Consider the following 15,921-nt stretch of genomic DNA (forward strand, 5'->3'; position numbering starts at 1 on the left):
TTTTTGCTTCTCATGCAAATGTGAACACATAAATGCACATGCATCTTCGTATCTTCTTTTGGGCTGTCAGTGGTACAAGACTATATGTGTCTTTTAACTTTCCAAGTACCACATTTCAGGTGCAAATGAATTTGAAAGAAAGGCTTGTAATTCCAAATCTTTCTTTTATACTGGGTTACAAATACAAAGCTGCTGAGTCTGTATATTTTATTATCTTGAAACACCTTACACTTTTGTGATTTTGGGGTTTTTTTTTGGCATGATGTTTTTAAATATGCTTTAAATGACTACTTTTGGGATGGATCTGTCATTTTTTTCTGTGCTGTTGAATGTTTTGTACTGACTGAGTTTCATGCTGTGAGTAGGTAGTTTGATAAAGATTACCCTGGGTTGAAGCCCCATTGTTCTTTGGGGATCTTCAGCCCTGGCAGAGTCTGACTAAGATCTGAGTTTGTAGAGTTGCTGTTCATGTAACAGATAAGCAAAACAGTGAATTCAGCAGAAGCACTGCCCAGGATTCATTCTGGGAGATCATGAGGAAGTAGTGTGGTATTCAGAAGTTTTGCTTCATGAGAATTCACCATTCTTGACTCAGATCTTGTAGGTCTGAGTTTTACAGCTTGACCTAGAGTGTTCTTGAAGTTAAAGTATCTTTTTGATGGTGATTCAAATGAAGATCTTTCTGATACCTTCCACTGTATTCCCAAGGTTCTATAGTCTCTTTCCTCCAGTTGAAGAAAAGGGCCTGAGCCATGTATGATATTCTTCTCACCCATATCACAAACATGCAAAACCCAGTTCCTGCTAATCCACAAATACAATTAGTCTTGCTTCCCAGGAGATCATCTGAATACTTCATACTATATTGCTTGTTTTGTAGGACCTCACAAGTGCTTCTCAAGACTTCTAGCTTTGTGGGGTACCAGTTACTGTTTTGCTGGTATAGGTAGTACAAATATTAAAAATAATTTGTGTGAATAGTACAAGTTGGTTTTGTATTTTTCTGTTGTTTTATCGTTCTTCATCAGAGTTTCTAAAGTATATAACTAGTGACTTATACTTGCTTGTATATATGAAATGTTTTATGTTGAGCCTTTATCTTCATAGAGCTGAGGTAGACAGTCTTCTGAAGAGGGATTTCTGACTAGCAGCTACTATGGCAATATTATACAACCTTTTTCTCAATGGAATTTGTAGCTATATTTCTTTCTAAATTGGTGGAAAAGGCTGAAAAGGCTGCAGGTTTAAATTTATGCCATGTTCTTGAAAATCTCAATAAATTAGTATCAAAGTATGCAGAGCTAGTAATTTTAAATTTAACTGACATTTAAATAGCAAGCTGCAAAACGTTTTGACAAAGTTAAAGGAACATAGTTTTGACTAGCATATTGCATTTCTGGCATGGCATGTCTTGCTGGTGTATAGGAACCCTGCATTTCTGTAGGGTATATCTGAATTTATTTGTTCTGATTTCCCCTTCTGTTAGGATTGTTAAACCCTTGAGATATTAACTTTAGAGGAACTAGAGTCCCAAGAGGGAACCAGTTTGATAATCCTGACTGGGTTGCTAAATTACAGGCAGCTGACAGTTAAAAAACCCTTGAATCTCTAGACTTCTGTGTTTGGTTTTGTTTGGTTTGTTTTATTTTGGTTTTAATGTCGATATCCTGAAATTCCACCTAGGAACCTTTTAATTCTCACCCATCTCTAAGTTGCAAAGGGATTGGAAGTTCCATGGTACTTCCTTGAAAACTGCTGGTGCTTCCTGGAACCCCTTAAGATAGCAGAGAATCTTTGATTCTGCTGAAGTAAAAATACAGTTGGAAAACATTTAATATGAATAAACACTGTCAGTGTCTGCATTCAGTTAAACTCAAGGGAGTGACTGTTACATAATGTGATGGTATGCAGTATTTCTTGCTTTTATGGCTTAATACCTGAGATTGCTTGTTAGTAGCTAAAGAATTTTAAGCACTTTTTTCCGTAACATTCTGAATTTCGCAGATTCACATGTCTCAGAGTTATCTGTGATTACAACTGCCCATTGTGGGTTTTGGGGGTCTTTTGGTTTTGGGATTTGTGGGGTGCGGGTGGGGTTGTTTTGTTTTTTCTGAAGTGATAGCCTTCATTGAAAATCTTCAGTCACATGACACACCACCTGCACCCTCCTGCGCTCCAGCCTCCCAAGGTGAGGAATGAATTAGTCAGAACTCTGAGCCAGGAAAGGAAACTCTGCTTTGCCAAGAAAGGAAACCTGTCCTTCAATTAACTGTTCAGAAAAGATTTTTCTGACATGATAGAGACAGTGAATGTGGTGCCAGAGTTTGGTAAGCCTCCAGTTTACATGACAGATGAGGGCAAGATACTATTTTTATATAAGAAAAGCTAAGCAATTTTCCATCTGCTGTGTACAAGACTTTCTAAGTCTTAGAGGGGTTTACTGGACAGTTGTGTGAGAACTGACTGATGTTTGTATTAGACTTTGAAAATAGGTTTATTTAGAATTGTCTTTACTCATTAATTCCATGAAGCTAATTGCTTTCATCTGTATATGTCTAGTGACTTACTATATGGTTGAATTGACAGTTTCATAAGAAGTATTTCTGCTGTAGACTGCACATGGCTTCCACATTTCGTAGTGATGTCATGGCTTTTGTGATTCACAGTTTCTGGGTTTTAATTTTTTTTTTACAGAAAGACATTGCCTAATGAAAATGTACTGTGTGGGTGAAAGGGTACCTAATGCCAATAAAGGAGGAAATAGAGAAAAACTTTATTTCACTGGGTACTTAACCCTGGTAAATGAAGTAGTATGACTTATCTGAATGTGGAGATCTAAAATCATAATGAGGAAAGGAAGAAACTACTGTGCAAATAATTCTGGTTTTAGGCTTAGAGGAGAAGGTTGAGGAATAGAATTCTGCTGTGTAACAGCCTTGCATTATGTTACTTTACAGACTGTATACTATCATGAGGCTCCTTCACCTTGTATACAAAATAAAGTACTTGCCAAGAGATAATCATGTTTATGTCTTTGCAACAGTCCAGAAAATTTATTTAATAGCGCTTGCTGGAGAAGTGGAGAACAATTCTGCTTTATTATATATGAGTCACTGTCTTCTCTCCTAATTGATCACTGATTGATTTGATAGGATGGCTAGTGTTGAAAATACATTTCTCAGAACTTTTCACTATTGTTGATATGTCTAGGCTTCATCAGAAGACTTTGATTCCCCACCTCCACCCCCAGTCTTTTGGTTTTCATTGTTTCTGGAAAAAACATTTGAATACTGAGATTACCATTTGCTTGAAAAGTCCCTGCCATTAATAATATTGGCGAGATTTACATGAAATAAGAATTTATAGTCCCTCTGCTTTTGTCATATTTTTGTGGACCACTTTCAAGACTCCAATAAGGGGGGTTGCTTTACTTGCATAATCTTTGAACTTTTTCAAATTCAGGAATATTCTGGCACAAATGCACAATTCTTAAGGGGGGGGAAAAGAGATGAATAAAAATGTGCTACTTTTCTTGAAAAACGTGTAATCTGTACATCACTGAGCACTGGCAATGAAAAGTAAAAGTCACCATTCAGAATAAAAAATTTTAAAGTGTGAGGGATGGATGAGTGCACAATTTACTCTTCACACATAAGAAGACAGTGATGTGGATATTTTTTTTTTTTTTTACTTTTTTAATGCCAAAATTTCTAATTTGCAGGGGGAATTCCAAAGTCAGGCTCTTCACTTAGTTGAAGTTTCAGAATGGCAATGATATGATCTGGATTGAAAAATCTGTGGGTTTCTTCAGTTTTGCTCAGGTTTTTCTAGAGGTTAAGTGGCTTTATCTGTAATGTATTTTGTGAAATATAGCAGCTTAACGTTTGAATTTAAGAATATGACTTGGAAATTTGTTCTTCTTCAGTATGTTTATGTGGGATTGTTAATACTTAGGGGAAATGAGTTAATAAGACTATGAAAATATTCAGCATTGTCTCAAATGGTGTTTAGCCTCTGGCTAGAATCCTGAAATAGGCTGGTGATTCACATGCATTACTCTGTAATTGATCTGAAATTATTTGGGATGCAGAAACCATACAGCTTTAAGTCTGCAAAGTCAGTTGTCACTGCTTTATAGACAACTGATCTTTAATGTAATCTAGTTGATCTAGATATGATCATTTCACACATCAAATGAGAACCATGATTGGTTGCATGGTATAAATTTCTTTTTAAGTCCATAAAATTGAGTTAATTTAGTAGGTCTCCAGACTCTGATGGATCAGATATGCTCTACTGCACCATAAATTTGTAACATGTACATTTACAGCTTCAGTTACTTAATCCCCTCAGGGTTATTCCTTTGGGGGTTTTGTTTAGTTTTAGTTTCTCTTTGATTACTTTAATCTTTTCCATTTCTGTAGTTTCCTGTAGTCTGACTCCTTTTCATAGGAAGTCATGTGTTAGGACCTGTGGTTCTGGAATATTTTGGCAATCTTTATCTTAAACAAGTGTCAGATGATTAGTTTGTAGATTTCAGCAGTTTAACCTGACATCTGCACAATAGACCTCTTGTTCTTAGCCCTCTTAATGGCTCCCTACAGAGGCAAACCCCTTTTTGTAAAGAATTTAAGCTAGTTGTTCAAGTAGTAGTTCAAGACTGGATTACTTTCTGTTCCACAAGCTTATGCAGTTTTGTATATGGAATTGATTAGTTGTTTCTATCTGACTGTCTTACATGCACTTCAGATATGATAAAATAAATTTGGGTCTGCCCCTTTTGGTAGGTGCTCAGAACGGAAATAAAGAAATAAGGCTGGGTATGGTTTGGTTTTTTTTCCCTTCCTGGTTTCTTGTGTGAATTTCTATGATTTCATTCTGAGTCTTTGGGCAGGGTCGTGGGTACTTTGCCTTTTCCCAGAATTGTTTTAGAATCATAGAATCACAGAATAGTTAGGGTTGGAAAGGACCTTAAGATCATCTAGTTCCACCCCCACTGCCATGGGCAGGGACACCTATGTCTCTTAATGTCTTTTAAGATACTTCTGTTGTCTTTATCTGGGTTGGGTTTTTTTTCAGTATTTTTTGTCTGCTTTCCCCAAAGTGTCTTGCTCCAATGTAAACATGGTTTTCTTTCATTCTGACGTACTGTGACTTTCGCACTGCAATTTTCATCCTACTCTGACCTCTAGACCTGTATATCTTCATGTCTTCAAAATGTTTGTCAGTGGTTGAAGTCATCCTTTTGTGCTGTGAGTTTTCACGTATTTAAAAGGTTTTCCAAATCATAGCAAAAGCATTGCATAGTACAGTGCTGCAGCATTTGTCTTATGTTAGGCTGTAGTTTCAGCTGGAAACCAAAAAAGCCAAATTAAAACTCTGGTGCTGCTGAAGAGTAAATTCTCAACTGATTTCCATTAGTTTGTGATTAAATAGGATCCTTGTTAAGACAATCCTGAATTGTTGAGATGGAAAAAAAGATATTTTTGAATTTTGTTTAATTAATATATGTTTGGTTTTGGTCTCTACTGAGCTACTAAAATACAAATGGAAAGTGGTTGTCCTGGTCACACTGACTGTCTTTGTATTGTCTTACTTCTAATTTTTTATCAGTCTAAAATCTTAAAATCAGTGCCTAGATCAGGTTTAGGAAAAAGGTAATGTATTGTTCTTAGCTGACTAATCTGTGAGGCAAGGAAGCCGTTGTATTAGATGCCATATAGAGAAAATCTTGTAACCTAACAGTGAGGCATAGGATAACAGGTAAACACAGTCTGCAGTCAGAGAACATAAAGGAATAATGAGAAAGTAAACCAGCAAAAACAGTCTGCAGGTAATTGGGTGATGATTACAATGCTGTTGACAATAATGGACTAGTGCAATGAGTAGTTGGAGAACATGTGCCAATCTGCTGTTTTAACACGCTATATATACATATGTATGTGTATATATATGTGTGTATATATATATTTTAATAAAGTTGATTGTTTTTGAAAAGAGTTTCTTATGTTTTCTTTTCTGTTTAGGTATCATGCCAGTGTATCATAACATGTTTGCACTCATGTGTGAAACAGAGAGGATGTGGTATCCTCCAAATCACATCTTCCATGTAGATGAAGCAACCAGGCTCACCCTCATTTACCGTATAAGGTAATCAAAATCAAAATTTGATCAACTCAAAATTGGTTTACCACTTTTCATGGTAAAACAAGACTGTGAGAAAACACAACCAATAAGATATTTAGTTGAACCGTAATTTCTCAAAGAAGTTACGGGCAGATTGTTGGTGAGATTGTTGATGAGAGCGTTGGATAAGAGAAAAACAAAAGACTCATATTTATATATATATATATTATATATATATTTATATAACATATTTAATTACGTTTGCCATGTCAGATTGAAAAAAAACCACCTCAAATAAAAAAAATGGCAGAAGTAAAAATACTATTTTTCTTAATGTTACATTTCATCTCCTCTGTGCTTGCCTGTTAGAAATTCCACAATACAGAGCAATTATCCTGTGTAATCAGGCAGATGTCTGCAATCGAATAATTTTTCTCTAACTTCTAACATCTGAAGCTACAGACACAGTTGTCCTTATGTAAAAGTTTTTGTTCACTTGACATAGCATAGTGTGGCCTTCACTGTTTCTTTAGGAGCTGTCTCAAAGGAAATTAGGAGACAGTAACACAAAATTCTCTTTGTTCAGATTAGTGACCATAGCTTTGCAGAGCTCCTTGTTCCTACCAGTACAACTTACTACCCTACTTAAATGCTGTGGTACTCTAAGACACCAAAAATTGGATCCAAAGCCTTCCATTGACTAGCTGGGGTTTCATATTGGTCCTCCAAACCCGCCAGCCCTAATTGCATTTCTGTGAAAGTGATTAATTTCTGGTGTTGGTAAACAGAAGTATCTGGTTATTGATGTTCACATAAATATTTCATAACAGGTTTTATTTTCCCCACTGGTATTGCAATGGCAGCAGCAGAGCATATCGCTATGGCATTCTTCGAGGTGCAGAAAGCCCTGTTCTTGATGATCTTGTCATGTCTTACCTATTTGCACAGGTATGATTTGCTTATTTTTTTAATGCAGGATGGTAAATGTTTTTAGTATTTATTCTCTTTCATGTATTCTGATAGTAAACATGTAGGCTGTGTTGACAGCTTGAAGCCCTCTCAAAATGAAAAATTCCTTGTCATACTGAATATTTGAAGAGATGAAGTTCTAATGGCAGTTGTGGTGAGAGCAGTGAGAGTGTATAGTGCCTTTCTTGTGCCACTGTCAAGTTTTTCAGTGTGATTTCCATTTTCATTTTGGACTGACACAGTGTAGAAAAGAATCATCTCCACACTGACCTTCTTGACACTTGACAATGTTTTGAAAACAGTGTTTCTAAGCATGGTAGTGTCTGGTATCCGTTATGAACACGTGCAGCTTTTTGTGGATGAAGGGTTCATTGAGGAGAGTGCAGTATTAAAAAAGACCAAACCAAAACAAACTCTCCAAAACACCAACCAACCAAAAACCCCACAAACAAAACAAAACTACAGTCCAACCCCCCTTTTATTGATGAGCATCAGTGCTAGGTTTAACTTTCATTCTTGTATTCTTCTTTCTCAGTGGCGGGCTGATTTTTTGGACGGATGGGTACAGATGCCTGTTACTCACGAAACACAAGAAGAGTGCCTTGGAATGGCTGTCCTGGATATGATGAGAGTGGCCAAAGAAAAGGACCAAACCCCACTGGCTGTTTACAATTCAGTCAGGTGACTCCATACTTCATAATTGTATCACACCTATCTGATATCTAAAACCAAATTTTTTGCACATTAGCGTCTGTGAGGATATGTTCAGCTCTTGGCAACTGATCTATTCTAGCATACTGATTCCATAAACTTAACTATAGTGTAAACTAGAAATTATTAGAATGATTGTATCACAGTGGCCATTTGTGGTTTTGAGTAAATGGGTTTGGCTCTCTTAATGAGAGGTAAGGCAGCAGCTACTTATGTGGGAAAGGACAGGAAAATTTTTTGTTGGGAGAGACGTATGGTCCAGATCCAACCCCTTGTTCAGATCAGGACCAACTTCAAAGTTAGGTGAAGTTACTCTGGATTTTGTCCAGTCAAGTTCTGAAAATGTCCAGGGATGGAGATTCCACCATGTCTCTGCGTAACTTTGTCCTGTGTACCATCACCCTCACTGAGGAGGATTTCTTCCGTATCTAATCAGTCTTCTCTGTGATACCAGTTACCCTCTGTTGCCTCATATCCTTTCACTGTGCATGTCTGAGAATTCTAATTTAAGCCATTCTATATCCATGTTGAAGACTGTTAGTCTAATACTTTACTTGAGCCTTCTTTTCTCCATGATGAACAAACCAAGCTCTCTTATGCCTCTTCTGTCATGTCATGCTCTGCAGGCTCTTGAGCATCTTGAGCTGATCTCTGCTAAACTTGCATGAGTTTATCAGTTCCTATTGGTTTATCAACCTAATGGGTTTCTACTCAGCTGAGTTAATTCTGTCCTTGCTTAGTACTTAATGCTTAATGTTTGTCTTTTAATGCAACCTAGCAGAAGGAGTAAAAAAGAAAATGAGACAAAAATTACCCAGCTTAGTGCAGGTGACAGACTACTCTTTTGCCCTCTGATGAAGAATATGGAATGAGATATAGGCACTTCAGTGAGAATCAAGCACAGTGTTGTATTTTACCACTTACAGCTTCAGCCAGGGAAGCTGTTCTTTATCAATGCAGTTGCCTCTGTGCAGTATCCCCTTTCCAAGTTCTACACCAAACAAAGCAACTGTTTAACTTTTGCTGCCTTAGCTCAAAACTTCAGTGATGACTAGAACAGTCAGGATTTATGGAAAATGCATTATGTAATATATGTTGAACTGAGTGAGGGGGGGAAATACAGAAAATTGAAGAAAAGACAGGGCTGTATTTGAAATAAGATACTACAGATTGAAGAAAGGATCCTTGTTATCCTACAGTTTAAAAAATAAGGTTATTTAGAGGATTAAGGTTATACATTTCAAGGAAAAATTATTTTCGTGATGAGTTGTTTAGCACAGAACTAACCATCATTGCTTTAATGAATTTAATGGATAAAATGAGTAGATTTTTTTGCTGGTTATTTATTCACAGCTACAAAATGTTTTTGCCTAAATGTGTGCGAGCAAAAATCCAAGACTACCACATTTTGACGCGGAAAAGAATAAGGTACAGGTTCCGCAAATTTATACAACAGTTTGGGCAATGCAAAGCTACTGCCAGAAACTTGAAACTTAAGTATCTTATAAATCTGGAAACCCTTCAGACTGCCTTCTATTCAGAGGTTTTTGAAGTAAAGGAACCTGGTGGAGATCCTTCTGGAGAGGAAAGTTTTGCAACCATTGTAATAACTGGAAATGGTGGAATTCAGTGCTCAAGAGGAAAACTTAAAGACTGTGAGACACTGGCAGAGCAGGTAATTTCTCTTATTATTTTAATAATTGTGCAGTTTATCATGTAACAGTGATTAGCTTATATTAGAAGTTCTGATTTACCCCAGGTAAATTTGCTAGGTAAATTTTACTTCACAGTGTTCGTATAATTTCTGTACAGCTGAGGCTCACAGAAATGTATTGACTTAAACAGTTTAGAATTCTTAAATTATGTTTTTGTTGAAGGATTAGAAGAAAGCCAGTACTTGAACATGTAATACCACTGAGAAATGAGAGATTCTGTGTTAGACCTTCATTACTGTAAAAAAATCAGTGTGGAAAAGTAATGACCCTACTCCCAGTTGTAGGTAAAATGTACAAATTCCTTAGATTCTCTTTGCAGTGTTTTAAGGACTTCAAAACCAGGTAGATTTTGCTATACTAAGACTCCTATCAGTGTTGGAGATAGCAAATTTAAAGTGACATTTCTGTGACTGCAGAGTCATGTACTCTTTGTTCAGGAATTAGACACAAAAACCAGTAAGTGCTAGTAAACATGTGCTGTTGCATTTTTATTTATCAGTATTATTTCTCCTCTGTGTGATTTCCCAGCATAACTCTTAGTTTTGTCAGATTTACCAGAATCTGATACAAACCTATAGCAGTATACACTGAGAATGTGGGATTTTCCAGAAGTCGAATTAAAGGTGAAGTGGAGCACATGTCAGTTTTCCAAAATAAGTGCATTCATTAGGTTGTTAGTTTTGATGCATAATATGTAGCAGTCAAGACCAATCTACAAAAGGTTGTATTTTTACATTGTGCTGTAATAATGTGTAAAACTCCTTTTCTTTTTTTTTTTAATACCTAACAAAAAAAGAAAATGTTGTTCCATGCCCTGATTTTAAGTGTGGTCTTAGAGTATTTGTAGATTTACGTTAGATGTAGTTACCTCATTCATAATTGTCACACGTCAGCCCTCTGCCTTTCCTAGTCTGTGTGCCAGTTGCTCCTGCAGGAGCTAACATAAAAAGATTTTGCAGTTTCTGGGTTAGGTGTCCAAAACTTACGGACACTGTGCTTTTTGGGCCTTGCGTTCAAGCCTATAGTAGTGCTTAAACTGATCATATTTCCTATAAAGATTGCCAAATTATATTTTCATAGTAATATTATCCTACTTACTGACAGAGATACAGTGTAGGCTGCATATATTTTCACTGCTACAGAAATGGTTTATAAAATTGGTTATGAAAACTTAATATATGTCTGTAAATGTAATCATAACTTGTTTCAGCAAACTGTACTGATAAATTTTTATTAAGATACTGAATTGAAACAAAATTTTGGGGGGGGGGGGGGCCTTGAGGGCTGGAATGACATATGTGGGGTTAGATTATAAGATACTTGTTTTGCCGGTTGACATTTGCAACCACCAGATGAAAAAACAGTGCTTCAGGGACATCAGTGCTTTTGAGCTGATTTATTTTAGCTGATACCCACTTAGTCTTAAAGCCTTGATTATTACACCTGTTTATGAGGATATGCTTGTAGCCATATAAATGGGGTATTCTGACTTGAATAAAATATATGTACTTTGGAAAATAGTTTTAAATAGATAATTCTACCTTTATTTAAGAATGTTACTTATCATCTGAAGTACTACTGGAAGCAAAACAAAGTATGGTTTGTATGACATTGTAATTTGACTTGTGAAAAACTGAAGGAAGTAGTACAGAATAGTAGAGTATAAAATGCTACCTGAACTTGCTATCAATCAGAGATTGTCTTGGATTTCACATATAACTAGGATCAGTGCTTCAAGTTACCTAGTCATTGATGGTCATGGCTATATACTTTCTTCATTCATACTACATCCATCTCTTTGGTAGCAGATTTTGCAGCTTTTATTGCTCTGAACAAAGCCGTGACATTTTGGATTGTTAATAGGCTTTCTAAACCTCTTTAATAAGAATGCTAATAATGAGCTCTCAATTTCAATTGTTAATCCTCACAAAATACTACAGAGCAAATAGAAATATCTACAATTAAAAACCCACAAACAAACCAAACCACAAACAAACAAAAAACCGAACACCCAAATGAAACAAACCCACCCATACATGGATATTTCCATTAACAGTTCCTGGATCTTTGTGCATTTTTTAACCGATGCTCCTAGTTACAGTCTTGGGAACAAAAAACTGCTTTCTTTAACTGTAACAGCATATTTAAGGATTCATCGTTCTTTGTTGGAAGCTTACAAGTTCAGAGATGTAGGAATTTGGTGAAAATAGGTGGGATTTTTTGTCACTATTCATGTTACCACTGACATATAATGAATATTTATTGCAGGATTTACAAACATACTGTGATTTTCCTGATATTATTGATGTCAGCATTAAACAAGCAAGCCAAGAAGGCTCCAGTGAGAGAAGAATTGTCACTATTCACAAACAAGACAGCAAGAATCTGGTCAGTTTACTTTGCTTGCTGTTTTTTCAAATAGATGTTGCTTTGAGTAGGCTGTATGGTTGCTGTGATATTTGTCATCATAGAATCATAGAATGTTTTGGGCTGGAAGGGACCTTTAAATATCCTCTAGTTCCAGCCCTCCTGCCACCAACAGGGACACCTTCCACTAGTCCCGGTTGCTCAAAGCCCTGTCCAACCTGGCCTTGAACACTGCCAGGGCTGGGCAGACGCAGCTTTTCTGAGCAACCTGCTCCTGTGTCTCACCACCCTTACGGCACCCTTACACCACTCTTCTTCCTAATACTAATCTAAATCTACCTTATTTCAGTTTAAAGCCATTCACCTCTTCAAACTTCTTGTAGGTACTGATGTTTATAGTACTGTATAATCAATTACCATGATGTAAAACTGAATGGATTTCAGCAGCATAAGAAGTTTATCAGAAGACCAGAGGTCATTTGCTTTCAAAGCTCTTTTGAATGATACAGAATCTGATGTTTTTAGGTGAGGGTAATTTCCGATACACAGATTGGTTCTTCATTGAAGTTTTAAACCCAAGTCTGGGTTTTCATATCAAATATGCTGCTTCCATGCTGTCAGGGTAAGCTGTGTGCCAACACATTGAAAAAGGCTTTGAAGTGCTCTCAAGGAATGATGATATACAGACAATGAGCACTGAAACCAAATAAATTACATTTTTACTGTTTAAATTCTTTAAAGAATCATGGAATGGTTGGAAGGCACCACTGTACATCATCTAGTCCAACCTCCCAGCTGAGGCAGGGTCACCTGGAGCACTTTGCTCAGGGTTGTGTCCAGATGGCTCTTAAGTATCTCCAGGGAAGGATACTCCAGAACCTCTCTGGGCAATGTATTCCAATGCCCAGACACCCTCACAGTAAAGAAGTTTCTTCCTCATGCTTAAAGTGGAACTTCCTGTGCTTTAGTTTAGGTCTGTCACGTCTTGTCCTATTGTCTGGTACCACAGAGAAGAGTCTGGACCCATCCTCTTGACACCCTCCCTTCAGACACTTACATAAATTGACCAGATTCCCCCGAGACCTTTCATCTTTGGGCTGAACAGGCCTATCAGCCTTTCCTCATATGAGAGGTGCTCCAGACCCTTAATCATTCTAGTAGCCCTTTGCTGGACTTGCTCTAGGAGCTCCATGTCTCTCTTGTACTGAGGAGCCCAGAACTGGACACAGTTCTCCGGGTGAGGCCTCGTCAGAGCTGAGCAGAGAGGGAGAGTTGCCTCCCTTGAGCTGCTGGCAATGCTCTTCCTGATGCAGCCCAGGATACCATTGGCCTTCTTGGCCACAAGGAGACATTGCATGCTCATGGACAACTGGTTGTCCACCAGGACCCCCAGCTACTTCCCAGCAGGTCAGCCCCCAGCCTGTACTGGCACATGGGGTTATTCCTGCCCAGGTGCAGGATCCTGCACTTGCATGTGTTGAATTCCCAAAGGTTTCTCTCTGCTCACCTCTCCAGCCTGTCCAGATCCTTCTGAATGACAGTGCAGCACTCTGGGGTGTGAGCCTCTCTTCCCAGATTTGTATTGTCTTTCTAGGGATGGAGGTGAGGCTGACTGGCCAGTGGTTCAAAGGGTCCTCCTTCTTGCCCATTTGAAAACTGGGGTGACATTTGTTTTCTTCAAGTCCTCAGGCACCTCTCTTGATTGCAGTGAGTTTTCAAAGATGATAAAGAGTGGCCTAGCAAGGACACCGCCAGCTCCCTCGCTGTTCATGGAAGCATCTTGTGAGGGCCCATGGACTTCTAATGTCAAGTTTGTCTCATTGGTCTCTAGCCCAATCTTCTTCAACCAAGGGAAATAATTCTTTTCTCCAGACCTTCTCCCTTATCTCATGGTCAAGGATTCTTGGGGGCTGACCTTAGATTTAAGCATTTAATTCATTTAGATTGAAGCAAAGAAAGCATTGAGTATCCCTGCCTTCTCTGTGACCCTCGCAAGCAAAACAGACTCAGACAAATCAGCGTAGGTTGAAGAATTAAAATCAAATCTTCCAGATATTTTCCTCCACCCCTCCCTTCTTCCCAGGCTCAACTTCACTCCTGAGTTTCTCTGCCTCCTCTCCCTGAGCAGCACAGTGAAACAAGGAATGCAGGTTGACATCAGTTTATCACACATTGCCTCTGATGTTCTTTCTCCTCACATTTTCACCCTGCTCCTGCGTGGGATCTTTTCCAAGGGGCACAGTCATCCACAAACTTCTGCAGTGCAGGTTGTTCCCCTAGGCTGCAGTTCACAAACCTGCTCCAGCGCGGACTCTCCACAGGGTCACAGTCTCCTTCAGGCATCCTGCTCCAGTGTGGGATCATCCCCAGACTGCAGGTGGAATCGGCTCCACTATGGGTGTGCATGGGCTGCAGGTGCACAGCTGCCTCACCAGTGGCTGCACCATGGGCTGCAGGGGAGTCTGCTCCTGTGGCTGAAGCACTTCCTGCCCTCCTTCACTGACCTAGGTGGACATGGAGTTGTTGCTGTCAAATATTCTTACTCCATTCTTTGGCTGCTGTTGCACAGCAGTTTTTTCCCTGCTTCTTAAACAGTTATCACAGAGGTGGTACTATCATCCTTGATGGGTTCAACCTTGGCTGCAGTGGGTCTGTTTTGGAGCTGGCTGGCATTGGCTGTGTTGGACACAGGAAAGGTTCTAGCAGCTTCTGACAGAAGCCATGGTTGTACATCCACCGCACCAAAACCTTGCCATTCAAACCCTGTCGACGCGGGAGTCACGGACAGTGCAGGAACGATCAATGTGATCAGCGAATGCCAATTTATTACAAAGCTTTAACTCCTTATATACCATTTCTTACAGGCACTTACAGTGATTTGGCATATTACGATTGGATACGTGTCTTGAAGACCCTTAGTGACTAACATATAATTGGTTAAGCACAGGTGTGAGAACTTGACCTCGAAAGCTTGTCAGCAGTCCACAGTTCTCATTAACTCAGTGAATTACAGCTGCTTCTTATCTTGCTTGCTTAAGCTTCCTCGGGCCTCTCACGGCCTTGCTGTATCTTTCAGGATTATTCAGTTTATGTAACAATTATGCGTTCTCCCGTGAGAACACTGTCTCCACAAAACCCAGTACAGGCTGTTTCTTCCCTTATTTCTGTGACTGATACGTGGGTTTTCAGGGCTCCCCATCTTGGCATTTATGTTACTAGAGAGCTTCCTTCTCTCTTGTGTTTGTGAAAAACCTCTGTACAACTTATGTACTATTCTCTGTAAGAATGTATTTTTAAAATTCAAAAAATACTTCAGTGAGAATTAACTAGTTTTATTGCCTCTCTGGTGTTGCTTTTTTAAAAAGAAAAGCATATGGTTTGCTTTCATTTATAGTAGAATTATGATTCACATTCATTTCCTGGATTAATGGAACAGAATTAGCATGTTAAGAATTTGAAAAATTGCAAGGCTTTTTGTTGAAACAGAAGAGTACCTGAAATATCTGTGCTGCTGAGAGCTTAATAGCTTTTCACATTGGTGGAAGAGGCTCCCTTAATCTTCAGCCATTAAGTTTTTCTTTAAAAATTCTCAATAGTGGTAATTGACTGCATATGCTTGTGAGGGTAAAAGTTACCAAGAGCTTGTCTAAAAAGGCTAGTGAAGAGGAAGGCAGAGCAGGAAAAGTGGAGTAGCTGCTCTTTTGCTAATGCTTTTTGTGTGGATGCTTTACGTACCAAAACTAGTTGATGTAAATTAAAATTTGTGAATTTAGTTTAACCTGTTACAAAGCTGATAGAATTCATTACAGAAATGTATTTTACACAGTTTCAGAATGTATGGATTCATTAAAATGACTGGATTTCTAGGGTGTTGTTTGTCTGGGTTTCCTGATTGTAGTATAAAAAATGGAAAGATAGTTGTTTCCAAGTCCTCTTTCAATAAAACAATTCTTGGCATATGATCAAGAACACTAGTTGTCTTATTGCTGTCTAGCAAAGAACTCACCAAGGGAATTGTGTTCAGCCACTGTGT

General features: G+C 38.3%; 1 protein-coding gene across 10 annotated transcripts in view; it reads left to right on the plus strand.

The window, feature by feature from the left end:
* The window catches only part of JAK2 (Janus kinase 2), a 95,440-nt gene that overhangs the window by 47,060 nt on the left and 32,459 nt on the right, over positions 1-15,921 (plus strand). For 7 of the 10 annotated variants that reach the window (XM_061356402.1, XM_061356407.1, XM_061356406.1 and 4 more), the window contains 5 exons: positions 6,027-6,150; positions 6,957-7,074; positions 7,631-7,776; positions 9,160-9,481; positions 11,790-11,909. In XM_061356402.1, coding sequence (XP_061212386.1) covers positions 6,027-6,150; positions 6,957-7,074; positions 7,631-7,776; positions 9,160-9,481; positions 11,790-11,909 — 830 coding nt within the window. Of the gene's footprint in view, positions 1-6,026; positions 6,151-6,956; positions 7,075-7,630; positions 7,777-9,159; positions 9,482-11,789; positions 11,910-15,921 lie in introns of those variants that run through there. The other 3 variants (XM_061356410.1, XM_061356409.1, XM_061356411.1) reach the window with 3 other exon arrangements.

Source organism: Neopsephotus bourkii, unplaced genomic scaffold (genome assembly GCF_033783945.1).
Source record: "Neopsephotus bourkii isolate Nb327-2 ecotype Australia unplaced genomic scaffold, CSIRO-AGI_Nbou_v1 NB_851, whole genome shotgun sequence".
NCBI lineage: Eukaryota > Metazoa > Chordata > Aves > Psittaciformes > Psittacidae > Neopsephotus > Neopsephotus bourkii.